The sequence below is a fragment of the Eulemur rufifrons genome, chromosome 8 (genome assembly GCF_041146395.1).
Source record: "Eulemur rufifrons isolate Redbay chromosome 8, OSU_ERuf_1, whole genome shotgun sequence".
NCBI lineage: Eukaryota > Metazoa > Chordata > Mammalia > Primates > Lemuridae > Eulemur > Eulemur rufifrons.
Window position 1 is genome coordinate 100,757,597 of NC_090990.1, and position 26,954 is coordinate 100,784,550.

Consider the following 26,954-nt stretch of genomic DNA (forward strand, 5'->3'; position numbering starts at 1 on the left):
ACCATACAGGAAGATCCCTCCTCTTAAAACCTCAGGTGTCCTTGGGGAATTCCATAATGGCATCTTCCTCTCTGATCTCTAAGGCTGCTGCAGTTAGAAATGAAAATAAATTCAGCTCTGGTCCCATCCTTTGGAACCTCCTCTGCACACAGTGTGAGCTTAATAAATACTTGATGATGATGATTCTGAACCTGGGAAGCCAGCAGATGTTCCCAGCTCTGACTCCCAGAGCCCCATGGGGTAAATCAGGCAGGGAGTGACCATGGGGGGTCTTCAGTCTTCCTGCCAGATCCTCCAGTAACTCTATGCCCTGCTGTTAGGAAAGGGACTGGGGCCTTGGTCTCACACATCCTGCTTTGGAGAGGCCAGCTCTTCTTCAACAGCTTCTTTTTGTCCCTTTCCCATTCATCATTTAAACAATATTTATGGAACCACTTTGTCCTGAGCATCACGTTGGAAAAGCATCCTGGGAGACAGTGTAGGAGTTGTGGGATCAGACTGACCTAAGTTCAAATCCTAGCACCTTTCTTTTTTGTTTTTTTGAGACAGAGTCTCACTCTGTTGCCTGGGCTAGAGTGCCATGGCGTCAGCCTAGCTCACAGCAACCTCAAACTCCTGGGCTCAATGGATCCTCCTGCCTCAGCCTCCTAAGTAGCTGGGACTACAGGCATGCGCCACCATGCCCGGCCAATTTTTTTCTATATATATTTTTAGTTGTCCATATAATTTCTTTCTATTTTTTTTTTTTTTTTTTTTTTTTTAGCAGAGATGGGGTCTCGCTCTTGCTCAGGCTGCTCTCGAACTCCTGAACTCAAAGGATCCTCCCGCCTCGGCCTCCCAGAGTGCTAGGACCTAGCACCTTTCATTACATACAAGCTAGGTGAAATCTGGCAGGTTACTTATCTGTGCTTGAGTGTTTTCTTTTCTTTCTTTCTTTCTCTCTCTCTCTCTCTCTTTTTTTTCAGTTTTCGTCTGTAAGAGGAGAACGATCATTTTCATAGGGTTGACGTGCGGGTTGGAAATAACGGAGAAGCACCTACACTCATGTTACAGGCACTGAGTCAGTGGTAGGTGGGTTTATCCACTTGGTGTCAGGAGCAGTGGACCCCCTCTGCTTCTGTGACCTTGACGTTGTTACTCAGCATCTCTGAGCATCAGAGAACATAATGTCCACCTCCTTGGGCACTGTGTTTGGAGAATGTATAATATCTGGATAACATGTGAAACAACCTATCGTAGACTGGCCATCATTAGGTATTCGTCTTTCCCGCTCCCTGCCCCCTCATCGTGGTGCACAGCTCCGCTCCTTAGGAGGCCCTCTGTCCCTCCTCCCATCGCCCGCGTGAGCGTACATCCCTTATCGCCGTGGGCTTGTGGGATTTGGCCATACCTGCCAGAGCAGAGAGGGCAGCTGCTCAGCTCCGGAGCGGTGGAGCAAAAACTACAGTTCCCAGCCCTCGCTGCGCTGCCACTGGGGCCAGGAGCGGAGGACGGCAGGCCCCTCCTCCGGGGAGGAGCCTCAGCGGGGGGCGGAGCTAGAGGCGGTTGAGAGTGCAGCCAAGCCAATGAGACCAGCTGCTAATAAGTGGGCTTGGCTTACGATATAACAGCGGCAGGAGGAGGAGAGCAAAGCTATTGAGCCAGCGAGGAGTGAAGCTGAGCCTGGCCTCGCACGCTCCTAGAGGACCACCTCCTGAGACAGAGTTCTTTCTCCCCCCTTCTGCTTTCTCCAAGCTCCCCTCCTGCCCTTCCTCCCTGCCCAATACAATGCATTCTTGAGTGGCAGCGTCTGGACTCCAGGCAGCCCCAGAGAACCGACGCAAGCCAAAGAGAGAGGACTGGAGCCAAGACACTCTGGTGGGGGAGCTTGGATGCCTGGCTTTCTTTGAGGACATCTTTGGAGCGAGGGTGGCTTTGGGGTGGGGGGTTGTGCTGCAGGGAATACCGCCAGGCCCCAAGATGGACACTTCTGGGCACTTCCATGACTCGGGGGTGGGGGACCTGGATGAAGACCCCAAGTGCCCCTGTCCATCCTCTGGGGATGAGCAGCAGCAGCAGCAGCAGCAACCACCACCGCCGCCAGCGCCACCAGCAGCCCCCCAGCAGCCCCCGGGACCCTCGCTGCAGCCTCAGCCTCCGCAGCTTCAGCAGCAGCAGCAGCAACAGCCACCGCATCCCCTGTCTCAGCTCGCCCAACTCCAGAGCCAGCCCGTCCACCCCGGCCTGCTGCACTCCTCTCCCACCGCTTTCAGGGGCCCCGCTTCATCCAACTCCACCGCCATCCTCCACCCTTCCTCCAGGCAAGGCAGCCAGCTCAATCTCAATGACCACTTGCTTGGCCACTCTCCAAGTTCCACAGCCACAAGTGGGCCTGGTGGAGGCAGCCGGCACCGGCAGGCCAGCCCCCTGGTGCACCGGCGGGACAGCAACCCCTTCACGGAGATCGCCATGAGCTCCTGCAAGTACAGCGGTGGGGTCATGAAGCCCCTCAGCCGCCTCAGCGCCTCCCGGAGGAACCTCATCGAGGCCGAGCCTGAGGGCCAACCCCTCCAGCTCTTCAGCCCCAGCAACCCCCCGGAGATTGTCATCTCCTCCCGGGAGGACAACCATGCCCACCAGACCCTGCTCCATCACCCCAACGCCACCCACAACCACCAGCATGCCGGCACCACCGCCAGCAGCACCACCTTCCCCAAAGCCAACAAGCGGAAAAACCAAAACATTGGCTATAAGCTGGGACACAGGAGGGCCCTGTTTGAAAAGAGAAAGCGACTGAGTGACTATGCTCTGATTTTTGGGATGTTTGGAATTGTTGTTATGGTGATAGAGACCGAGCTCTCTTGGGGTTTGTACTCAAAGGTAGGGGCTGTGGTTTCTCTTTATACCTTGAACAAAAGGAATATGTAGGTAGCAAGCGAGAGATTTTGAGAGAGAGAGAGAATGAGGTGGAGAGACAGAGAGCGAGGTGGTGGTAGTGATGAGAGGCGTTTGCTCAGTTATATTGAACACTCTAACTTCCCATGGTTTTCCTTCTTGATCCCGGGAGAATTCATTCCTCGCTTCCTTCGGGGGTGGGCATCCCCATACACTGTGTCTAATATGCAGACTCTGTGTTAGGGAGGATTAAAGAATCCCTTCTGAGAAATCGTTTTTTCCTCCTGGCTCACTCGTACTAAAGCATAACCCAGCAGCTTAACGCACCAATTAATTACACTCTGCCTTGATGTGTTTGCCAGTTCCTGCGACTTCCCCTCCTCTCCTCCCCTCCCTGCTCCACTCCATTTTCTTGAGGATAAAAAAGAAATAAATGTCTGGGTGGGGGGCGGGGATTCCATACCATTGCCCAAGTCCCTTCTCTCCTTGGCTTCTCCCTCTCTTCCCAAGTTTCTATTTCCCTCTTGTTAGAGACACTCTAGCAAAATAGAAAACCACCCAGGACCCGAGTCTCCTGAGGGCGTCAGGGTAAAAATATAGGTGGAGGAAATCAGTGGTCCCTTCCCTCAGGAAAGAGGACTCAGAATAAACCTGCTGCTGCTTCTTCGTAAACATCTCCTGATAAAAATGGCTACAGGTGTTACCCGGGCAGAGCAGATGGGCGCCGCCTTGGCATCAGCTGGGGGGAGCACCTCATCTTGGGATGGGATGACAGGGCTTCCCGGGCGGTCCCTGGCAGCCTGCGCCCCCAGCTCAGCCCCAGTTCTCCCCTCCCACCCCTACTCCTTCTCTTGGGATAAATAAAGATGAGTGTATGTGTGCGCCCAGATGGAGAGCGGCAGGCACCGGCTTTAGGGGGAGCTGGCCCCACTGCTCCAGCCTCTCAGTGCAGCCCCAAGATGGAGGAGGGGGCTTCCCTCCCACAGGGAATGGAGATTGAGGAAGGTGGGTTTCTGTCCATGCTCTGCTCGCAGAGGAGCCCTCCTGCTGCGGGCTGGAAGGCTTAGAGACCTGGGGAATCATTGGACAAGTGGCTTTTTTCCTGTTATACCCCTCACCCCAATTTGTTGGGGGGTGTGTGTACATGTATGCGTATGCCTGCTTGTTGCTTGGATTTCTCTATTTGTCATTTTGGGCAGGGGGTGGCTGGGCGGGCTGGCCGGCAGATAGCTGGGAGGGGTTCAGCTGTTGGAGGTTTCAAATAGAGCTTGTTTCAGGCAGGGCACAGCTGCTGCGAGACTGTCACATTCCTTGTGAAATCCAGCCGCAAAAACCTAGGAGGTGCTGATCGGATTTCCCCCATTCCCAGCATCTCGCTGTAACCGGGGATGGGCAGACTTGCCTGCCCTGGAAACGGGTGGGGCAGACCTGTCAAGACAACCTGAATAGCCAAAACCAAGGCTTCCAGGCAGAGGGTCCTCCAGGGACCCGGCTGCTCCAGGGGGATTGCCCCAGTCGAGGGCAGCACCTGGAAGCTGCCTTAGTCGAAATAGCTCAAGGATGAGCCCCTCCGTGAGCAGAAGCGAGTGGGGTTTCCCCTGGAATCGCAGCTCACTTAGTCATTCCCTGTAATGAGCCTCTGAGTCTGCGGGTCCTTCTGCTCGCTGCCTTCTCAGAACCGCCTCTCCTGCTGGGCACTCCGGGAGATGGGGCGGGCAGCTTGGCAGGGCTGGCAGCTGCCCTGGTCACAGCCCTAGCTCTCTCCAGTCACCCTCTGCGGGGACCAGGGGCCCTCGCTGGGGGAAACTGATGAAGGCCCAAGTGTTGGGGGGTGGTGAGGGGCAAGACCAGCACCTCTTCTTTCAGTGACACCGTGGTCGGGGCTCTTCCCAGAGACAGTGGCTGTGCACAGATCCCAAAGTGGGATCCATGCACGTTTGTCTTAATGTGAGGAGAGGCTCACCGCCGGGCAGGTGCCACTCCTGATGGGGGACTCAGGGAAAGGGGCTTTCCCAGAGCTGGGGCAGGCAGACTTTCGGTGAATGAAGGGTGAGGCCACCTGAGGTGCTTGGCTTCCCCCATTTCTAAACTGACGACCCCTCTGGCTGATGACAGCGCACAGGGGGCAGCAGCTGAGAATGTCCTGCTTGTCTCAGCTGGTGGGGTGGCCACTTCCAGTGCACCTTGCGGCCGGTATCATGATAAGCAGGGCTCACTTTAATTTGCCTACCTAATCACCCATCCTTCCACTTGTCCATCCATGTTTGGAGTCATTTATGAAACACGTGTTTTCTGGGTGCCTCCTATGTGCCGGGTCCTGTGGACACAGCCAGGCCAAGGCAGATATTCCTTTCTCTACTGGAGGCAAATAGGATCGTTTCAAAGAATTGGATCAAAGTTGGAATCCCAGCTTTGCTGTTTCCATTTGTGTGATCTTGGACAAGTCATGCAGGTTTTTTTCTTTTCTCTACCCCCTCCCCCGTTTTTTCTTTTCTCCCCACCCCCAGTTTTTTTCTTTTCTTTAAACACCAGAGATTGATACCGAAGGTCATGTAGCTTTTCCGAGCATGGTTCCCCTGCTGTCAAGTGGGGAGAATGAAATGGGATAAGTGCCTGCTCAACAAATGGTATCTATAGTGACTGTTATTGATGATGATGATAAGAGGAAAAGTAGATGTCTTTTTTCCTCTGTTATCTGACTCTGGCTCTAGAATTAGTTGGGGCCTTAACAGATGGGGAACTAAGACTTGTCAATGGAGTGAGAAGTATCTTGAAGTGAAGAAGTTCTGAGAAGGGGTTGGGTCTGACTGGAGACCACCTTTAAACATGGATCTGTTGTGCAGAGAGGTGAGCATCTGTTTCCCAGCCTTGTGGAGGAAATAGACTCTATTTGTGGCAAGAGGGTTTGGGTTAGAAGGAAGAATCACCACCTGGAAGAACTCAGAGACATTCGCTGGACCCTGGGGAGGGATGGGTGACTGCCTGATTTGCTGGAAAGCTTTGTGTGTCTGGTTGCTTTGCTGGCCCATCTGGAGGCAGGAGGATGGACAGGATGACCTCAGGGACCCTAGTCGGATTGGGTAATTCTGCCCTGACAGTGGCAGTTCCCACTCAAAGGCTCTTGGGAGGGGACACACGTGATTGAAGATTTTCTCCAAGTGTTGGAAGACTTACTAACCTTGCCCCTGAGCTACTGCTTTCCGAAGTTCTCTGCTTTTTTTCCCACGGGGTTGTGGCCTTCCTGTTCACCTATCTTTGGCTGATGCCTGTTACCGGGGAAGGAACTCACCACAAAGGCCTGGGTCTCTTGGAAAGGAACATGCATATGCCCTGAGCATGTTCAAAATTAATGCAAATGGAGCCAGCGTGAGGAGGTTGAGCAATGGGGACAGAACGATCCCCAGCTCCCACCCTCACGGTAGGCAGGCGCTGACACTGGGAGGAAGCTCTGCTAGGAGGCATCGCTGGAGCAGGGGGTGGGGCGAGCTCAGCGCTTTTTATTATGCCAGGGCCAGGAGACCAAATGCCGAAGATGCCCGAGATGGCCCTGATGGGCTCCTAAAAGAACTGGGCTCCTCTTGAACTGAATGAGGAGTCTGGGTTTCTTTTCTTTTCTTTTCTTTTTTTTTTTTTTTTTAAAAGGTGGATTTACTCTCTGAAGGCTCAGACACCATGACAAAGCCAGGTCTAGAGATCCTGGTGAGAAATCCTGGTGACACTGTCTCTCTCTGCCTCTCAGTGCCTGTCAAGGTTAGAGCAGTGAGCATCTGGGGAGTGGTTCCTGGTGTTCCGTGTTTTCTCCTAGAGCTGGTTTGGGGCAAACCCAGTTGGTTGCCTGAAGCTGCCTGCTGTGCTTGCTTCACTGGGTCCAGAGAGAGGTAGGGATGGGGGCCTGGCCTGCCCTCCCCCTCCCCCAGGCTTGGACTTTACCACCCGCACCCTGCCATTGTGTTGGTGGCTGAGCTGGCAACTCACCAGTGGCCCTTATTTCTCAGGGACCTTAGTGGTCGGGCTGGGGGTAGTCTCAGGGGACGCTGGAAAACGCTGGTGCAGCAGGGCGGCTCTTCTTTCCTAGCAGTTCCTACACCTCAAACCACTTCCCCAGCCCCGGCCTGAAACTGGTCTGAGTTTCACCTCCCAGGCAGAGCCCGTCCTCTGCCCCTTCATGCCTGGCTCTTGCCTGCCCCACCGACTTCCTGCCCCTGGGCTCCTCCCTGCTGCCCCTGCCTGGCCTTGTGGGAGTAACGCAGGCCACAGAAAGAGGCCTCGGCGGAAAGGCCCTTACCCGGTGACCCTGTCTACTTCTGTGGGTGGCTTCTTTTCTCACCTCTAGTTACTCTTCCTTTTTCAGATCACCTTGTGGGAAGCCACCCTGATCTCGCGGGCTTCTTTGCATGCCCAGGGGAGTCTGGTCCCCTGGCCATTCACTCTTCAAAGAGAATGGTGTCCCTTAGGCCAATGTGTTTTCTGTCTCTTTGCTCACCTCACAGAGGTCATTGAGTCCACCCCCAGCTTCCAGCCCAATGACTGAGCAGTATCACTGGTCCCAGTTCTGCTCTCTGCCCTCCCTGCTCACGGAGGTCTTGTCTGCAAGCAGCAGCCTGGGCTTGGCTGGGCGACTGACTGTCTGTGTACCTTCTGCTCAGACCCAGGTGCCGCTCTGGGACAGGTTGTTGGCTATCAGAGGATGTCCTGATGTTTTCGGAGGAGATGCCTTGGGGCACTGGTGTCAGTGGTTTCAGGCATGATGGGAAAGTAGGAACAGGAGAGACCCCTTTCTATGGACCCCCCTGTGGGATGACCTGCGGGACAGGGTTGCAGAAGGCAGCAGAATGTGCATAAACGATTTGGCTACAGGCAGGAGGCTGAGAGCCAGCTGCGAAGGGCCCCAGGCACACATTTTATCTTCACGGGTCACACGGAGTGTGTTGGCCCCGAGCAGGGCAAGCTTTGGCAGTGTGAAAACAGGCCCTTCTACCCCCGCCCCCATTGGTGCTGACTTTATTTATAATCTTTGTGGACAGTCTGCAAATGAGTCAAACATTTGTAGCCCACAGTGGGGACAGCTAACTTTTTGTATGTACTTATCCTTTGAGTGTCATCACACTATTTATAACTGTCCTGGGGGAAAGACTTCATAACACATCCGGACTTCCCTTCCCCGCAGGCGGTGTTGCCCGGGCGCTGGCTTAACGGCTGGGGCATTTCTCTCCTGCACACACTAATTAGAAAGCTATTTTATAGCCTTGTGTTTCTCTTATTGAGCTTTCAGGAAGGGAGATCTTGTGAGGCCATGGTCAAAAGATCTGCTTTTAAAAAATATAAGGTAAAGATAATCAAGATAAAAAGAGACTTAAGTATCCTCCGTAGTGAATCTGAGGCCCGGATGGAAATATAAAATCAGAATAGAGATCTTCGGTTGTCTTGCCGTTATTTGTAAAGTGCATTTGGGGTAGAAAAGGAGAGTGTGTGGGGGGTTGTGAGGGGCAGCTGCATATTGATGAGATGCCACTTTGCTCAGCTCAGTGACAGACACGCCAGCGTGTTCATGCCTAGCTGTTTTTCTTCTCTTTCTTTCAAAACCCCAAAGGGAGAGCAGGAAAGAAAGCCACCTATTCCTCTTTAAATAATGAGGGTGGGGAATTCTAAGACTGTGCCATTCTCTAGAGCTGTAGGGAGGAAAATTCTAGTACCTTTTCTTCTGGTGAGGAAAGTTGGGAGGAGGCTAACGGGTTTTCAGGCGCCCTGCCCCCACCCTGTCCTTCCACCCCCAGGAGCTCAGCTGGGGTCTGAGGGAAGGGAGGGGTGGGGGGCAGGGACCGCACTGCTTTGCGTTTGTGCCCAGCGCGGTGTTGGGCCCGAGAACGCTGCTGAGTGATGAGAGCGAAAGGCAGGGACCGTTTGTTGAGCACTGGGCTGACTTGCACCTGAGGGTCGCAGAAGTAGGTGGTGGTCGTGGCCCCTTTGTTAGGAGTGACGCTACTGGTGGTGGCACTGAGATCAAAACCCGGGGCTGCTGGACTCTCAAGTTCATGCCCCTTCCCTTGCCTGCTGCTGTTGGATAAATTGCTTCTGTTCTTAAAAGAGACAAATCAAGTTTATGGACCTGAGACCCATGATGCAAAATGCTGGGATGGGAGGAACTTTACCCAGAGTTGGGCAGGAAGGGCTTGTTGGAGGCTGGGAGAGACTAGTGTGGGTACAAAGAGAAGACGGTGTTTGAGGGGCGGCCAGGGCAAGGCCCCTGGGGTGGCCTGGGTTCAGGGTGAGATTGTGGACAGGCCCCGGACAGTCCTTGAGATGCCTCCCCACTGGGGGTCTGGTGATACTGCCCTCGGGGGGATACTGGGGGGTCTCAGGCTGTGAGGTGTGGGGATTTCAGAGGAAATGACAGCCCATCCTGCAAAGGCCTGGGCTGGTCCGGGCCCCTGCCACAGCCCCCAGCACCCCAGCCTCCACCCCCAGGGAACAAGGCAGACCCCAGACCCGACTCACACTTCCACACACGGTCCTCCCACCCCCATCACCCTGCCTTGCTCTTGGCTCCTTCCTGGCTGTGTGGCTACGTGTTGGGGCGAGACACATGGCCCCGCATCGCACATCGCAAGGTGTTTTCATGCCTGCTGTCCCTCACGGTCCCCACGATGGCCCCAGGACTGGTCACAACCAACTGTGTTCACAGATGAGAAAACTGAGCGGCAGAGTTTTAGGACTTCCTCCAGGTAGTCACAGGGTTGAGCGACTTACTGCAGGCGCCCGTCTCAGGAGAGATGGTTCTAGAAGGAGGTCTCAGGTCTCTAGTGCACTTCTGGTTTCTCTCTTCCGAACCCCACCACAAACCTCTGCTGGGGATTTGAGGGCTTCTCTATTCCTGGTTCTAGAATTTTCTTCATTCTTGAGTCCCATTTTTCTACTTCCCTGCCTGTGCCTCACGCTGTCGTTCAGCCCCGTCAGTGACAGTGCGGAGGAACGTGCTGTCCCTGCTTTGAAGGAGCCCTGAGGAGGTGCTTCCCCTCTTGCTTCCAGCTTATTGTGTGATCTTTGTCAAGTTCCTTCACCTCTCTGGGCCTCTGTTTCTCTAGCTTAAAAATAAAAGCTGAACTCTCTTCCTGCTCCAAGGCTTTGTAATCTGGTTCCGGATCACGCTCCATCACAGAGACGAGCAAGCCATAGTCCTCAAACTCGTGTTTTCGGGGGCCGTCAGGCGTGCGCCCAGACAACATTGACGCAGCTGGCTGCGGTTTATGGTGTTGGTGCTTGGGAGCACTGGGGAGGGAGGCAGTCACTCAGGCTGGGGACGTTGAGGAGACTCCTGGAAGGACTGGACAAGCCAGGATGGGAGGGTCCTGGGCAGAGTGTGCGGGGAACAGAGCTAGGCGTGCGGGACAACTTGAGGTTCCTGCCATGTGTTGTACACAGGGGCAGGTAGGGAGGCAGGAGGGGACTGGGAACGTTGCTGGGACTGCCCCATCCCGAGAAGTGCTGGGCAGGGAGTGAGACGCTCATGTCAAGGGCGAGGGCACAGTGACAGATTTAATATTTAGTTAGCATTGTAATTGCCAGGGGCTCAGGCTTCTGCACACTTAGGACTGAAGACCTGATGTTCTTCCTTTCTCAGAGGTGACTGTAACTGGCACGCACAGCCTGGCGTGGCAGTTAAGGACTTGGGATCTGGGTTCAAAACTGGTCTCGCCGGCACACCAGTGGGGGGTCCTCCGGGAGTTTACTGAACCCGGAGGCTGTTTCCTCAGATGTTAAGAGGGAATCACAGCTCCTACCTGTCGCATAGTACCCAGTGCGGAGCCGCCACATGCTGAGCCTCGGTATCTGTCAACTGTTGCTGTTATTAGAGTGGTTGTTAGGCGATGCCACCCGGAGGACCGAGACAGGAGGGACACAAGTGCATGACACCCGTCCACACGCTGAAGGTTGCTATAGAGGAGATGGTGTCCTTGCTAGGAGAGCATATGAGGAATGTGCCCCCTTTCTCATAAAATCAAATGGCCTCACCTCGGTGACAAGCTACCCAGTCATGTTCTGGGTGGGTCTCAGTGGGTGACTCTGCGTAAGTGAGAGGGAAGTGGGCTGTTCCCTGGAAGGCAAGGCTGTAGTGGTGGCCTGGGCTGGGCTTCTGGAGCCTTCTTACCTCGTGGGGCCCAGTTATTCTACACTCAGAGTCAGCAATCTGTGGCCTGGGCATAGCTCATTGAGTGTGGACATGCAAATCGGACAGGTGGAGAGAGAACAAAAATAAACCCATGGGGCCAGGCCAGAGGCTGAGAGGCCTGGAGAAAGGTCAGGGGGACACATGATGATGACCAGGCAGAAAGAGCTGAGAGAGCAGGGCTGCGGGGAGAGGGCCAACCAGGAGGCAGGCCTGGGACAGGGAAGAGAAGAAGTGCTATGGCTTGCCTGATGTGTCGTCACGAGAACACAATTTTCCCTGCAAGACTTGAGTCAGGGTGCTTTCTGTAATAGAATTCAAAAGGTTCTTTCTGTCCCTTTCACCCTGCTTGGAGCGCCAGGGTCTCGGCAGTTGGTGACGTTCCCAGCCAGGTGCCAAGGGGCACCAGGAGCAGCTGGGCAGGGGAGGGACGTGCCAGGGGACCACGGCTGGCCCTGCGTAGAAGCCATGCTTTTTTTTCACAAGGCCTGGTTGCAAGGTAACCAGAGTTGTATTCTGAGCAGAGCCTTGGTGATACTAAATGAACAACATGCAAATGATGTGTGAAATAATATGCAAATTGGCATCTGTTATTTTTGAGTCAGCTTTTTGGGCATTTTTCTTAAAGGACAGAAGTGGTGCTTAGTGTCAAGTGAACAGGGACTGGCTTACAGGACACTCCTCACGGGCTGCAGGGGCTGGTGCCTGCCCCTTAGAGCTCACAGGCACCGGGCCTGCCAGCGGCATCTACAAGGACGGTTGTTTGGTGTTTAGCTTCAGCTTAAAGATAGAGAAGCCCATAAGGTGGGTGCCTTGCCCGGGGTCACCCGGCAAGTAGGGGGAGGAGAGAGGTGATGTCCTGACTAGCCTGAGCCACCACTCCTTGCAGACCTGTAGGTGGCTCCGAATGGAAGGGGGCCCTGTGGGTGCTACTTCTGACCCACCCCTTACTGCTGGTTTGCCTTAAGGCCTGTGACTCAAACTCTCTGAGCCTCAGTTTCCCCATTTATAAATGGGGATCACGACATTCACTAGCCTGGTGAGACTTACACTTGATAATGGTTGGGCAAGTAGCCAGCCTGTGGCCGGCACACCCTGGGGCTGCCAGCAGATGCTAGTTCCTCCTCGCCCTTCGCGTGAGCCGGCACTGGCCGGCATCCTCACAAGGTTCCATGAGCAGGATCCTTACAGAGCATTTTTTCCCTTTTGAGAATATTTCTGATTTTAACAAATGGGGGTTTAGCTATTTTCTTTTCCAGTTTCCAGTGGGGAACATGTTGGCTCCTACACGTGGGAATGCCTGGATCCCCTGACCTGGGTGATGTTTCTTCTACCGTGATGAGGGCTTGGGCCAGGCTTGCTCTGGGTTGGGCCACTGCCTTTGGAGGAGCTCAGAGCTGGATGGCATTGGTGGATGGCCCAGGAGAGGCCTCCTCAGGGGCAGCTGGTGGCCTGGTGTGGCACCATACCTACCCTGAATGGCCAGGCTCCATATACCAGCCAGGTGTGCCAGCCTGGGTGGACATGGCCCCTACACAGCCCTCCCGCCCCTGTGAGAAAGGCAGGGCAGGGACTGTCCTCTTCCTTAAATGACCCCAAGGCCACTCAGCATTGTACATGGCAAAGGTGCAGCTGGAATCGGGTGTTCTGGGTTCTAGTCCTTCCTCTCTTTTTCTTTCTCCTGTCCCCTCTTCCCTAAACGTATCCCGAACATCCACTGTGTGGCAGGTCCTGTTCTAGGTCCCAGGAGTGAAAAGGGTCTGTGTCCTCAAAGACTCGAGGGGATCGCTCCTCAACCAAATGTATTGTTTGCAACCAACTCTTCCTGGAAGAGCTCAGGCTTTTTTTTTTTTTTTTTTTTTTTTTTGAGACAGAGTCTCACTCTGTTGCCCAGGCTAGAGTGAGTGCCGTGGCGTCAGCCTAGCTCACAGCAACCTCAAACTCCTGAGCTTAAGCGATCCTACTGCCTCAGCCTCCCGAGTAGCTGGGACTACAGGCATGCACCACCATGCCCGGCTAATTTTTTTTTTTTCTATATATATTTTTAGCTGTCCATATAATTTCTTTCTATTTTTAGTAGAGATGGGGTCTCGCTCTTGCTCAGGCTGGTCTCGAACTCCTGAGCTCAAACGATCCGCCCACCTCGGCCTCCCAGAGTGCTAGGATTACAGGCGTGAGCCACCGCGCCCGGCCTAGCTCAGGCTTTTAACATGGACCTGGGTTCAGTTCTTGGCTATTTGGCTGTGTGGCCTTGAGCAGCGACCTCTTCATCCAAAAGGTGGGATTTTAATTCCTCACGCTGAGGATGGAGGTGGAGGAGTTGATGTGGGACAGACCTGGCACCCAGGTGGCTCTTGTCCAGGCTGGTCAATGGTGGGTTTTGCCTTGGTTGTTTCCTCCGAGAGCTCAGTGGCCTGGGATCATGCGAGGTCCTTCACAGCTGGGCCCACGTTCCCGGCCCCTCCCGCTCTGGGCTGGACCTGGTGTCAGGTTCTGCCAAGATGCTTTCCCTGCTCCCAAGGAGTAATGGTGCTGAGCCGGGTGGGAGGTCATTTTGGCAGAAGCCACCAGATTGGGTCCACGCTGTGTGCCAGCGACGGAAAGATCCCTCAAGAGTGAAATGAGATTGATGCAAGCCGAGAGCAAGCCTGGGATGGAGGTTGAGTCATGAGGGTTTCCTTGTGGGCGGATGGGATCATATATAATGCTTCTATCCACAGCAGCTTGGGAGAATGCGCTACTCTCATAAAATGGGAACTTCTTTTTCCTTCCACAAAAATGACTCCAAAGCAACATCAGGTCTTATTCAGGAGTGAAGGGGGACAGATAGGGGAGGCGAAGAGAATGAATATTTATTAAGGTCCTACTATGCTTTTACACACCTAATCTCATTCAATCCTCACAACATCCCTGTGAAGTGGATATAATTACCCCCATTTTACAGGTGGCGGCCCTGAGGCCCAGAGAGGTTAAGTGACTTGCCCAGGGTCTCACAGGTAGGAAGTGGTATAGTTACGGTTTGAACCCAGGAGAGGGTCCCTGAAGCCCATGCCCTGGCAGCAGATGTGCCTTTTCAGGTCCCACCCTGGACTGGGGTCGTTGAAGCTCTCCTGAAGCTGTGCACCCCCACCCACCCGCCCTTCACGGCGCCCCGCCCACTGCCCCACCACCTCACCCAGAGCCCCAGGGGGATCAGTGCTCACAGGCAGGGGAGAGGGAGGTCGGGGAGGGGACACTGTGAGTTTAGACACAGAGGTTTGTGGAACCCCCAGGAGCTGTGCTGGGCTCTGGGGCTGCGGAAAGTCTCCCATGGGCCATCCACAGCACACGCTTTGGTGCTCTCGTCCCAGCTCTGCGGCTTCCTGGCTGTGCAACCTCATTGAGAAAACTGGCCTCTGTGAGTCTCACTGCCCAGGTCTGTACGTGGGGATGAAGATGCTTTCTTCCCCGGGGACGTGTGTCATGGAGCGAGACAAGGGCACCCTCAGGTGTTCTGATTGGCTCTGGGGGTTCAGCACTGAGCAGACGCGGAGCTCACAGGCTGGTGCGCCAAGCAGGCTTTGAGATGTAATGACGGGCATGATGTGAGTTTTAAAGGAGACAAAACCACACACACGTGGCCTGGATTTGACCCACAGGCCTGAGACTGGGTCTCCCATTCCTTCTGTCTGTTCCCCGCCCTCTACTTCCTGGAGGTCCCTCTTGCCTTCACTCCTTTCATCTTTCCCCCCACTGCTGCTTCTGTGCGGAGGTAGGACAGGCTTTAGCCTGTCTAGCCTGGAAGTTGGGGACAGGCTTTAACACTGGACAGAGCTGGGCTTCCGTGCTGGCTCTGTCACTTACTGGCCGTGTGGCTTTGATTTGCAGTCTCCTTGGGGGTTGATCATCACCCAATTGCTGGGGCTGCTGTGAGGCCTAAGTGAGATACTGCTGTTCGCAGAGCGTGTCGCACGGTTTCTGGCTCATGCTGGGCACTCACAGAAGGTCAGCTGAGTGTGTGGGTGAAGGGAAAAGCCCTGGACCAGGCACGGGGAAACGTGGTTTCTGGCCTCTGTTTTGTCATCCAGAGAATGAGAGAAGTGAGCTTGCGGAGGACGATTCCTCCACTGGCTGTCCTCGGGCGGGTCGTGAGGACGGATGCACTTAGGGAGTGGACCTGAGGAAAGCTGTGATAGTCCTCCCCAGCTGCTCCTCAACGGGTGCAGGTTGGGAGGGTGGGCTCGGGGGCTTTCATCTTCCTGCCCCACAAGTGGAAACCTGTGAAGGCACTGTGGCTAAGTGGATTTGCTCACTATCGGGAGACAGCTGAGAGACAGGCCCTTCTGGCCGGCCTCCCTCCTGCAGGCCAGCCCTTGGCATGAGGCCTGTTTGTCTCCTGAACCCTCCTAGCAGCAGGGATTTAATTACTATAATGTAAGTAGCCATGGCTCAAGGCCTTCTGGTGGAGGGGAAACAGATTTGTCTTCTCACTGGGAGAATAAAAGTGGATGGAAAGGAAAGAAATGTATCTTCCTATAGGGTACCCGAGGCTGTTGGGATAACGGGGAGTTTTCCTGGAGGTGGGGAGAGGAGCAGGGGTCTGTAGGGGGAGACAGTGTGTCTGATTTGAGGCCCCTTGGCACTTGCTTTCGCCTTCCACGGGATGACTCAGCTAAGCTCTGCCTCTGTTGCCCCATGATCCTGCTAACAGATCAACTTGGCATTCAACAGCCATCATCAAGCACCTACTATGTGCTAGGCACGTGAAACTTCCAGCTAAGTATGGAGCCCAGGCAGAAAAATAGGTAATTTTGTTCATTCAACAAGCAGTTATTGAATGCCTATTATGTGCCAGGCACCGAGACATACAGTGACACATTGCGTAATGTGGATACATTCTGAGGAATTGTTGTTAGGTGATGTCATCATTGTGCAAGCGTGATAGAGTGCACTACACACACCCAGGTGGTGTAGCCTACCACACACCCAGGCTGTATGGTATAGCCTGTTGCTCCCAGGCCACAAACCTGTGCAGCATTTACTGTACTGAATACTGTAGGTAATTGTAACACAATGGTAACTATTTGTGTTTCTAAATATATCTAAACATAGGAAAGGTACAGTAAAAATATAGTATAAAAGGTAAAGATCGTTATACTTGTACTTACTACTAATGGAGCTTGCAGAACTGAAAGTTGCTCTGGGTGAGTCAGTGAACGCCTGGGTGAGGGCGTTACTGCACACCACTGTAGATTTTGTAAATAGTATGCTTAGGCTACACTGAATTTATAAATATTTTTTCTTCAATAATAAATTAACCTTAGCTTACTATAACTTTTTTACTTTATAAAGTTTTTAGGCTTTTTTGTAATAACATGACACAAGCACAAAAATAATTTCTTTCTTTGTATTCTCATTCTATAAGCTTTTTTTCATTAAAAAAATTTTTTTTTCTTACTTTTAAAACTTTTTTGTTAAAAGCTGAGACACAAGCATACACATTAGCCTAGGCCTACACAGGATCAGGATCATCAAGATGTCACTGGGCGAAAGGAATTTTTCAGCTCCGTTGTATTCTTATGGGACCACTGTCCTCGTGGTCCATCTTTGACCAAAACGCTCTTATGCGATGCATGACTGCAGTAGAGAAAAACCATGAAACAAAAAGTTTTGCTCTCGGGGAATTTGCATTTTAGTAGGTAAACCTGATAGTAAATTAAGTAAGTTAATTATATATTTTGTTAGATGGTGGTAAGTGCTTATGAAGAAAATTAAAGCTGGATGGGAGTGCAGGGACTTCCGTGGGGAGAGTCATTTTACCTAAGTGCTAAGGGGAGGCCTCACTGAGAAGGTGACGTCTGAGGGAGGGTCTGAAGTCCGTAAGGGGGCCAGCCCTCTGGGGCGGAGGAAATAGCAATGCGAAGGGCCTGGGTCAGGACCATGTCTGCCATGGTCTGGACAGCACTGGTCATTAGAAACAGAATGCCAGCCCCCTTGTCATTTAAAATTTCCTAATGGCCATATTAAAAAATGTGAAAAGAGAAATGTGAAATTAATGTTAATAGTATTAAATATTATCATTTCGATGTATAAGCAATGTGAAAAATTATTAATGAGCTATTTTACATTCTATCTTTCATACTAAGTCTTTGAAATCTAGTATATATCTTATACTTACAACACATCTCAATCAGACACTAAATCTTCATTGGAAATACCTGGTCTATATTTAAAGTTCATGAAATTAACATTTAAAAGAGTAGACTTACACATCCAAGTTATTGCAAACATACTGAAAAATTTTGCAATAAATGAATGGAGTATTGGTTTTCGTATGTAAATTAATTAAAATGAAATGGATGTAACAATCCAGTTGTACTGGCCACATTGCAAGAGCTCAGTGCCTGGTGTCTACTGTATTGGATAGCTGAAGCCTGAGGCAGCAAGGAGGCCCATGGCAAGGCTCTGTAGACCATTGTGATGAGTTTGGCTTTTTTTTTTTTGAGACAGGGTCTTGCTCTGTCTTGCCCGGGCTAGAGCGCGGTGGAGTCATGATAGCTCACAGCAACCTCAAACTCCTAGGCTCAAGTGATCCTCCTGCCTCAGCCTCCCGAGTAGCTGGGACTAGAGGTGTGTACCGCTACACCCAGCTAATTCTTCTGTTTTTTGTAGAGATGGAGTCTCACTATATTGCTCAGGTTGGTTGCAAACTCCTGGCCTCAAGCCATCGTCCTGCCTCGGCTTCCCAAAGTGCTAGGATTACAGGTGTCAGCCATTGTGCCCAGCCAGGAGTTTGGTTTTACCCTGGGTGAGATGGGAGTAGATGGAGGGCTTAGAGTAGAGAAGTGACAAAATCTGAATTACATTTTCATAGGATTACTCTGGCTGCAGAGTTGGGAACAGACAGGGAAGTGGGGAGCCAGGGCAAGGGAGCCCTATTAAGAAGCTGTGATGACAGCCCAGGTGAGGGTGGTGATGGTTTGGGCCTGGGTGGTAGCAGTGAGATGGTAAAAAGTGGCTGAGTCTGTGGTGTCTCTGGAAGGAAGGCATTCCTGAAGGACTGGATGAAGGGTCATGCGGGGGCAGGAGGCAGTGGTGAGAGGAAGGGAAGTCAAGGATAAGGCCAAGACTTTTGGCCCAAGCTACTGGAAGGTGGAGTTTCTGTTAACTGAATGGAGAAGACAGTGGGAAAAGCAGTTTTGGGGGGAGACAGGGAGCTTGTGGTTGGACTTGGTAGGTTTGAGGAGTGTCAATTTCAACATAACGTGGGCAGCACATGCCCCAGAGGCTGTGGAGGTCGGAGGCTGGCACCTGGGGCTGTGGAAGGCTTCTGCCTGGGCCCCTGCCCCATGAGGCATGGCCAGTCTTGCATTCCAGAAGTCAGTTCATGGCTCGGCTGGCCTTGTTTTTAAAAAATTCAGCAAAGTTATTGGTGCCCCCAGCACCATCGGTGTCCACTCCCTCAAGGTCCCTGGAGGTTGCTAGGGTCTTCTGAGTCGGTCCACATTTCAAGGTCAAATCTCAAGGCTGACCCCAGAGCAGTCTGATGAATAAAAAGTCATAAACGATCAAAAGCTCCCCCAGCATGGCTGGGAAGCCTGATTTTATGGAAAGTTACTGAAATAATATAAAACTCTGAAGACACGCAGTCCTAATTTTATAGCACCTTCAACTCCACAGGGATGTTGGGGGAAGGGATTAATGAGCCTGGAGAGGGGGAATAAGCTCTTCAAGGTCTCTGGGTTGGGGAAGGTGAGGACTAGATCCCCAGTGTCACGTGTAGCACCTACGTCACTGAGCGTCCAAAGCCTGCAGAGGGCCCAGGGCTCTCAGGGACCATGCAGGGAAGCCACCTGTTTCCTTTGAGACTGGGAGGAGAGTGGCCTTGAGGTCCTCTCCCAGTCCTACTAGCATCTGATGCTGGGACCTAGGCTTGGAGGTGAGGGTCTTGGGACTGTAGACCAAGGCCACCCCACCTGGGCAGCCTAGGCCTGCTGGACCTGGGTTCAAAGCCAGACCCTGACCCTCGTTGATTGGCTGTATGATGTCAGTGATTTAATCTTTGAGTCTGTTTGCTCATCTGTTTCATGGCTGTGATGGTGCCTGCCTTGCAGTGTTTTGTGAAGTGACGTTAATGAAGGACTTCAGTGTAGTGACCGACAGTCCAGGCTGACTCTCAGAGAATGTTGATTCCCTGCTTCCATGTCTAACATAAGGAATGCCTGTGGGCAGGCCGCTCTGCCCCTAGAGGGGAGGGAGGTGGGACAGAGGAAGCCCTGGAACTGGCAGGGGCTGGGGGTGCCCGAGGAGTAGCATGAGCAGGGGAGAAAGAGGCGCCTGGCAGGACGGGAGGAGGGGCACAGGGGGAGGTGTCCTCCCTTTCATGAAACCTGGGATCCACCCGTGCCTTTAGACCGGGGCTTCTCAACTGGGGCGATTTTGTTCCTTAGAGAACATTTAGCAATGTCTGGTAACATTTTTCATTGTCACAGCTAGGGGAGGTATATTATTACAGACATCTAATGTGTAGAGGCCAGGAATACCCCCTACAACAAAGAATTCCTGGGCCAAAGTGTGAATGGCATGAGGTTGAGAAACCCTGCTTTAGATGACTCATTCTCACAGGCTTGTTACGAGGATACTCGAGCAAGGAAGGAGACAGCTTTTCTCACGGCAGCAGCGTGCCATTCCGGGTCTTCTCCCCTCACCGCTTCCCAAGGCAGGTAGCAGCTTGTGTCGTTGAGGACCCTGGACCGGCACAGCAGGCCTGAGTCCAAGTCCTGACTCCTCGTGCCTCAGTGGAGTTTTCCCTTTGTTTCTAGTCTCCGTGTCTTTTCTTCCTTGGAGGTCTTGTCTGTAAGCGGGGCAGTGGTGCCCGCATCGCGTGGGGCTGTGGTACGGACCAAGCGGGAGCCTGTATGGGAAAAATGCTGAGTCAGCTGTGACGTGCCAGCAGACAGGAGGTGGCGAGATGATTAACTTTCTAGCCCAGAACCGAATGATGACTTCAGGGGGGGTTGCCCAGTCTCCCCACCACCCCCCCTTGACCCCTGTGAGGCCACACGGCTGTTCTCCCCGGCCTGGTCCATCTTGGTTCTTGTTTTGTGTCTCCTTGAACAGGTGGAGCTAAAGTCTCCATTTGGGGAAAATGGAATTTGCAGGAAAATGCAGGGCTATTATTTCTGTGCTGTGTGAGTGGGAGACAGAGCTGGTTGAGTGGCAGATTTGCTGGCAGGGGGAGAAACAGCTGAGTGTGCCAGCCTGGGCATCGCTAGAATCCTTTTGAGGTGAGTGGGCCAGGATTCCCCAGTGGCCACTTCGGGAAGCAAGCCTGTGTTCTGAGCTCGGGACCAGCCCCGGGGAAAGATGGGCTTGCTGTCGGGGAAAGGTCTGTACCAATATATTGAAGCTCTGATGTCGTCCTACTGGGCAAATGTTCATTGACACCTGCTCTGTGGCAGGCACTGGCCCTGGGGATGTTGGGGTCCAGAGATGGACCATATACGGTTGAGGGGTGTCAGGCTGCTAGAGCTCCAAAGCAAGGCAGACCGTGCTAAGTGCGATCGAGAGGTTCAGCATCATGTTAAGGGCATGCCTGCGAATATTAATGTCTGGAGGCTTCTTAGAAGAAGTGGGGGTTGAGCTGGGTTTTGAAGGAAGGTAGGACTTAATGAGGCAAAAGGGAAAGAGTATTCTGAGTGGAAGGAACAGTAGGGGAAGAGGCCCAAAGGTGGAGATGGCCAGATGTTCACAGCAGGGGGACAAAGGAGGTAAGTTTTCCTAGATGCCCTGGGAAGAGAAGACTAGAAAGGGACATGGAGCCCCCTGCTTATGGGGGCTTTGCACACCAGGCTGGAGAGTTTGCACTTTTGCCCAAAGGCACAGGGAGCAATGGAAGGTCTTTGAGCAGAGCAGTGGTGTGATCAAGCCATAGCGTGGAGAATGGAGTGTAGAAGGAGGAAGCTGGAAGCAGTGTCATTGCACTAGTTCTAGAGGAGCAGTGAAGGCTTGAGCCAGGCTGGGGGCAGTGGGAAGGGAGGATATGGGAGTGAGGGGCTTTGGGGAGGTGGCATGTTGAACTTTGCCTTTCTCCCCTCTATATATCTGGGTTGTGTATGAGGGTCTAAGTAGGTGCCGTGGTTGGTCACTTCACTGCTCTGTCAAAACCCAGCCCTTTCTTGGAGGGGGAAGCAGCAAGCAGCCAGGCATCCTGCTGGTCCCACGGAGCAGGGTGGCACAGTGCCCACGACAGCCGGCACCAGCCGCTCTGGCTGGGGGGCTCTCCTACTGGAGCCAATCAGTGCTGGCTCCTGGCCAGGCCCAAGGGAGATGGAATACATGCTCTTCCTGCCCGTTTTCAGAGCTATGGGAGGGATGGCAGTGGCATGTTGGAGCCAGCTACTCTCTTGGGTTCATGTTGTAGCTTGGGTCGTGACTGGCTGTGTGGTTGGGCAAGTCGCCTGGTTTCCCTGAACCTCAGTTTCTGCATGTGCAAAGTGGGCGTAATGGTGCTTAGCCCTTGAAGTGGTTGTGAGAACATTACATGTAATGTTCTCAGCTCAATAAATGGCCGGTACTTTTAATTGGCAAGATGTGGTGATGGACCAGATGTGATGGGTGGGGAGAGGCAGTCCTGTGCTGCTTTTAAAGGAGATAAAGACCTGGGATACTGTTAACAGTTGAGATGGTGAGTTCTATCTTGGGCATGTCTGCTTTGAGAGGCCAGGGAAACTCCCAGGAGGACATCAGCAGAAATCTGGGGTCTTACAATCATGTGGTTCACGTAAATCAACTTGGCTATTCACCTGAGAATCAATTTTTCAAAACACCGGCCTCCCTGCAGGCAACCCCAGTGTGGTATCAGGAGAGCGTGGCCAGCCCAGCCTCCAGCCTGGCTTGTGTCCTTGGTGACTGCCCTCGGTCCTCAGGGCCTCCCTCTGCTATGGCGTTTCCCAGAGGCTGGCTGGACGTCTGCCCAGGCTCAGCCGGGTCCTGGCCCAGCTCAGGCTCCAGAGAGGAAAGAGCCCTGGATTTAGGACCAGTGACCTGATAGTCACCCTGGCTCTGCCCTCCTCTGTCAGAGTGACCTGGACAGATGTGCAGGCTCCCTGAGGGCAGTGGGGATGGGGATGGTGATGCTTCTGGGGTTGCCAGGAGGGTTCCAGGAGATAAGGGACGTGAAAGCGGCAGAGGGTGCCTGGTGCTGGGGGGGGGGGCCCGCAGATGTTTGGTGAGCGCATGAGCGCAGGCAGGGCAGGGAGCAGAGAGGGGCCCAGCACTGGGGGACGGGGAGTGAGGGGTCAGGAGGACCCAGCTCAACTCCTGGCTCTGCTTCCTGCTGACAGGATGGCTCTGAGCCTGGCGCCCTCATCCGTCACCGGCACGTGGAGGTGGTTGTGCTGGGAGGCCGCGCCTGGGGGGCCGCTCCAATGCCCACCTCACAGCGTAGTGATGGGTCGAGATGGATAAACAGCACCAGGGCCATGCAGAGCACTTCACAGACATTTATTCCTCCTTTAGTAAGTACAGTAAGTCCCCAAAGGGCAGTCCCCAAATGCCTTGATTACCCCCAACTGTGGCAGCGCGGAGAGCAGTGGGGCTTCTGCAGGCCAGAGCTCTCTGTGCGCATTTCGAGTACTCCTTTGCCTTCATCTCCTGAAATGTGACCCGGCCCCACGGAAAGGGCTGCAGACACCTAATGGCAGTGGTGTACCAAGGGGCGGGGAGCAGTCTGCGCAGGGTGCAGACAATGAGGTACACTGGGGTACACTGTCTGTAGAGGATGTAAAAAAATAAATATAACCAATAAAAGTCGGTCTGCTTTCTATTATCACCATGTACCGGCACTAAACAAGGGCAGTGACAAAATGCTCCTCCTCTCGGGGGCACATGCTCCTGCCCGCCCGCCTTGGTTTGCTGCTGCCCAATGGTCCTCCAGAAAACAGCCGGTGCCTGGAAATATCGGGAAGGAAACTCATCAAGTGCTGGCAGAGGAGGCGGGAGATGGCTTGGAGAATGAGCCCGTTTACGATTGCAGTGGCAGCGTGGATTTGGGGCTCAGGCGACCAGGGAGGGGAGGTGCCTCCCTGTGCAGTGAGAGTGGAGTGAGGCACGGGGAGCCGCAGGGAGCGGGCAGCTGCCGGCTGGCTGGGAGGGGCCTGGTCTAGGCCCTTTGGCGTGTCAGGAAGAGGGTGTATCTGTCTCCCTGGGGCCTGGCAGGAAGCCAGAGCTGAAGGGTTCCAGAAGGAAAGCCCCCCAGCGAGGGCGGCTTGTGCCAGCTGGTGTTGGCTGGGATGGGCACCGTGCCCCCCACGCTCCGGGACTGGCAGGCTACTTGCTGTCCTCTGGGGGGGGGACCAGCCTCTTGGCTGGGGAAGGAAAGGAGCCAGGCCTGCCCCGTGGGCCTGGGGCAGGTGGGGGTTTGGGGAAGGCAGGATCCACGTTTCTCCTGCCTGGATAACAAGCATGTGCGTGAGGATCAAAATGAGTGCTTTTGGGGTTTTGTTACTACTATTTAAACAGGTTTTCTTGCAGGCGTAGGAAAGGGGCCCATGTGGAAGGATTGTGGGAGCATCTCTCTCTGGAATGGAGGAGGCTCAGTGGAGGTACAAGGGATGGAGGTGTGTCCTTGGGGCTGGCTGAGGCGCGGGGCCCTGGGGCAGTGTGTGTGTGTGTGTGTGTGTGTGTGTGTGTGTTGGGGAGGGGGGCGTCGGCAGTGTTCGGCCCCCGTTCTGGCTGAACCCTGCGCAGGGGCCCATGCCAGCACAGCCAGGCCAGGGTCCGTTTCAGAAGCAGACACCTTTGGCCCCTGCTGCATGTGCAGCAAGTGTGCACCAGCCGCGGTGGGTCTCTGGTTCTGCGCAGCAGGGCCCCTGCAGGGAGAAGAGCAGAGACCTCTTGAGCTTGCAGGCGGGGGAGCCGCTCTTCTGGATCCGCTCCCAAAGGCAGGTGCATCTGGTTCTGTTTGGAGCCCTTTTGGAGCCAGTGAGGTGGCTGTCTGGGGTTCCTGGGGCTGAGCAGCCAGACTAAGCTTAGCCCAAAAGCACTTCCCAGAAACTGGTGGCACCGTCACAGTGTTGGCTGGATGCTGAGGAGTTGGCAGGATGGAGTGTAGGAATAGCGAATAGGTTTTATCTGGGTGTCAGCGCGGAACAATCGGTACCGGCTGCCAGAAGGGCTGTGTTGAGAAGGATTCTGAGGTGCCACCTGAGCTTGGTGGGAAAAGTGCCTGTCTGATGCATGAGGTCTTTCCTGGGCAGGGAGGGATGGAGGAGCGGCAAGGGTCTTGCCATCCCTGGTGCAGTGGAAAGAACACAGACAGCCTAGGCTTGATCTTGGGTGAGTGACTTTTACTTCCGTGGGCCCCAGTTTCCTCATCTCTAAGATGGGGTAATACTGTTGCCCTTCCAACCTGACAGGCTTGCTGTGGGGACTGAGTACGACAGCAGAATGAAAGCACTTTGCGAATGATAGAAAAGCGATACAAACACAGAGTCGGGTTTTGTTGTTACTGCATCACCCAGGAACCCAAATGACTTCAAGATAATAATGTCTGCGGTCCTGCCCCTCTGCCTCACTGAGGACCGCTGTAGGGACCGAGTGCGTGAGACACCTGGCTGATGGGAAGCGTGACTGGCACAGTGCCTGGCACCCAGGCCTTTGATACACTCTTGGCCCAAGTGTCAACTAAGTGTTTGGTCACTCCATTTCTGTCACTGACTCTCTCCCCAGCTTAACATTTAGAGAATGGTTTTGTTTTTAATGAAAAGAGGACAGAAAATCTCTCTCTAGAACCTTATCTCTTACTCTCCATTAAAGGTAGCAAAATTGCTTTATAAAGTCTAAAAGCCTGACAAGAACACGTACTAATAATGCATGAATTATGCAAATATGTGTAGTCACTTGATTTGCATAATGGAGGGGATGGAGGAGGGTTGGGGAGGGGAAAGAGTGGGGGGGAGGGTGCCTTCCCGGATCTGTGTGTAATGGGGGACAGCCGTGTGTTCGCACAGGACAGGTTCCCTTCCCCAAGCCCCTGTGGGCCTAAGGATGTGTTCCTCGCCTTTCCCTGCTTGCCGGTGTCCGTCCGTCTGTGGCCCTGCTGCAAGCCACCCCTCCCGCTTGCAGGGGCAGGCACTGAGGCAGGGGCACACCGCTCTGTGCCTGCCTCTCCTGTGGAACTGGCTTCATTAAATCTCATAGCCGCCCCTCCATGTACAGACAGCTTTCCCTGAGAAGTCCCCTGGGTCATTATTTCTCCAAACGTCTGTCTTGCTGAGGCGTTGGACTTCGTTAAGTGCCGTCTGGAATTGTAACTATTGCCAAGTGCCTTTTTCTCGGGTTCTATGGGCAGAAAGGGTGAGAAGGTGTCTGGAGGAGAGAACTCCCCACCCTCCCTGCCTGGTTTTTCTCTGGGCGTTTCTGACCGCTGCTTTGAAGGGTGTCAGCCTCTGGCTGTAAGAGCCTCCCGCATTGCCCTCCCAGCCTCCCCAGCCCTTGCTGAGGTTGGGACTGAAGCACTTGAGGCCTGAACCCAGTGGGGGCTGCCTGGAAGCCGGGGGAAGTGGGGGACTCGGGTGCTGGGAACCAGCTGTGGGGGGTGGGCAGACACAGGGTGGGCTGGGATGGGGCAGCTTCTTGTTCTGGGGAAGTGGGAACATTCTGCATGGTGGATGGATGCCAGGAGCCAGGCCTGCTTGGCGGGTGGGCAGGGGCAGGGACCATATCTAGCTCCTGGAGATGCTGAGCAGACTGTCAAGGCTTCAAGCCGTTCAGTGCACCATGCTTATTAAGCACCGGGTTCTACGGGCTGGGGCTGGTGCCGGGCCCTAGGACCATGGAAATAGAAAACACACATAGCTTTCTTTTACTGAGCTCCTACCGTAAGTGCCAGGCCCTGTGCTAAGCCACTCAATTAACATTTATGACAACTTCATGAAGTCACTAACCTTATTGCCCTGTTTTACAGATGAGTAAGTTGAGGCCCGGTCACATGGCCAGGAAGTGGCAAAGCAGGGCTCTAAGCGAGGTCTTCTGACTCCAAAGCCCCTTCTCCAGACCATGATGCTTTGCTGCCTCTGTTGAGTCAGATCCGGACCCTTCCCTCGAGGGCCGGATGCTACGAGCAGTGTGAGCAGATGGTGGAGCAGCGCAGTGTGATATATGCAAGGGGAGAGGTTGGAACCAGGAGCAGAAGTAGCACAGAGCATGCCATTATGTTGAGGAGGGCCGGGGAAGGCTCACAGAGGAGAGGGCCCTGAGTGAGCCCTGGAGGGGAAACCAGGTTCTGTCCGGCACCTGGGAAGCGGCCAGTGAGGCTGCGGCTGCGGTGGAAGGGAGGGGCTTTCAGATGAGCAGGGTAATGCCAGGTGACCACAGCCCCCTCCTGCCTCACTCTTGGGGTGCGGTCAGGTGAGGTGGAGCCGATAGACTTTGGCTCTAGTCCTGGCATAGGCAGGCGGGCAGGTGTGAGGTGCTGCCCCAGGGGTTCCTCTCCCTGGCTGTGTGTTCAGCAGGTGCACTGGCCGCCTGGGCCTGGCCACACAGCGAGAGCCGGGGCTCTGTGTGCCCGAACTGTGTGTGCACCCCGGCTGCTTGGGGAGAGGCCATACCTGTTCCCACATCTGCACCCGCTCACACCGAGATCGGGGCTGCCATGAGTACTGAGGGGGACAGGCTGGGTGGACCCTCCGAAATGATATGGTTCTACCCCACTGCTGTCCTAGGGAGGGGTCTGAAGCCTGGGGAGGGGAAGTGACTTGCCTCAAGTCACACAGCCAGCAAAGAAGTGGATTAACCCCACCCCCACCCTCTGGGGCTTCTGGTTTGGAGCACTCCGGAGGGTCTCCCCTCACCTCTCACTCCCTGAGCTCTGCCCTCGCCAGGCTGCGTGTGTCCTCCTCACCGCCCTCTGTGTTGCACGCTCACCCGCACGTCT

At 54.0% G+C, this 26,954-nt stretch overlaps 1 protein-coding gene across 2 annotated transcripts in view; it reads left to right on the top strand.

Annotated features, from left to right (window-relative positions):
• Positions 1–1,959: 1,959 nt before the first annotated feature.
• Positions 1,960–26,954, top strand: part of KCNN3 (potassium calcium-activated channel subfamily N member 3) — a 148,946-nt gene continuing 123,951 nt past the window's right edge. For both annotated transcript variants that reach the window (XM_069478666.1, XM_069478667.1), the window contains exon 1: positions 1,960–2,859. In XM_069478666.1, the coding sequence (XP_069334767.1) occupies positions 1,960–2,859 (900 nt within the window). The remainder of the gene's footprint in view (positions 2,860–26,954) is intronic.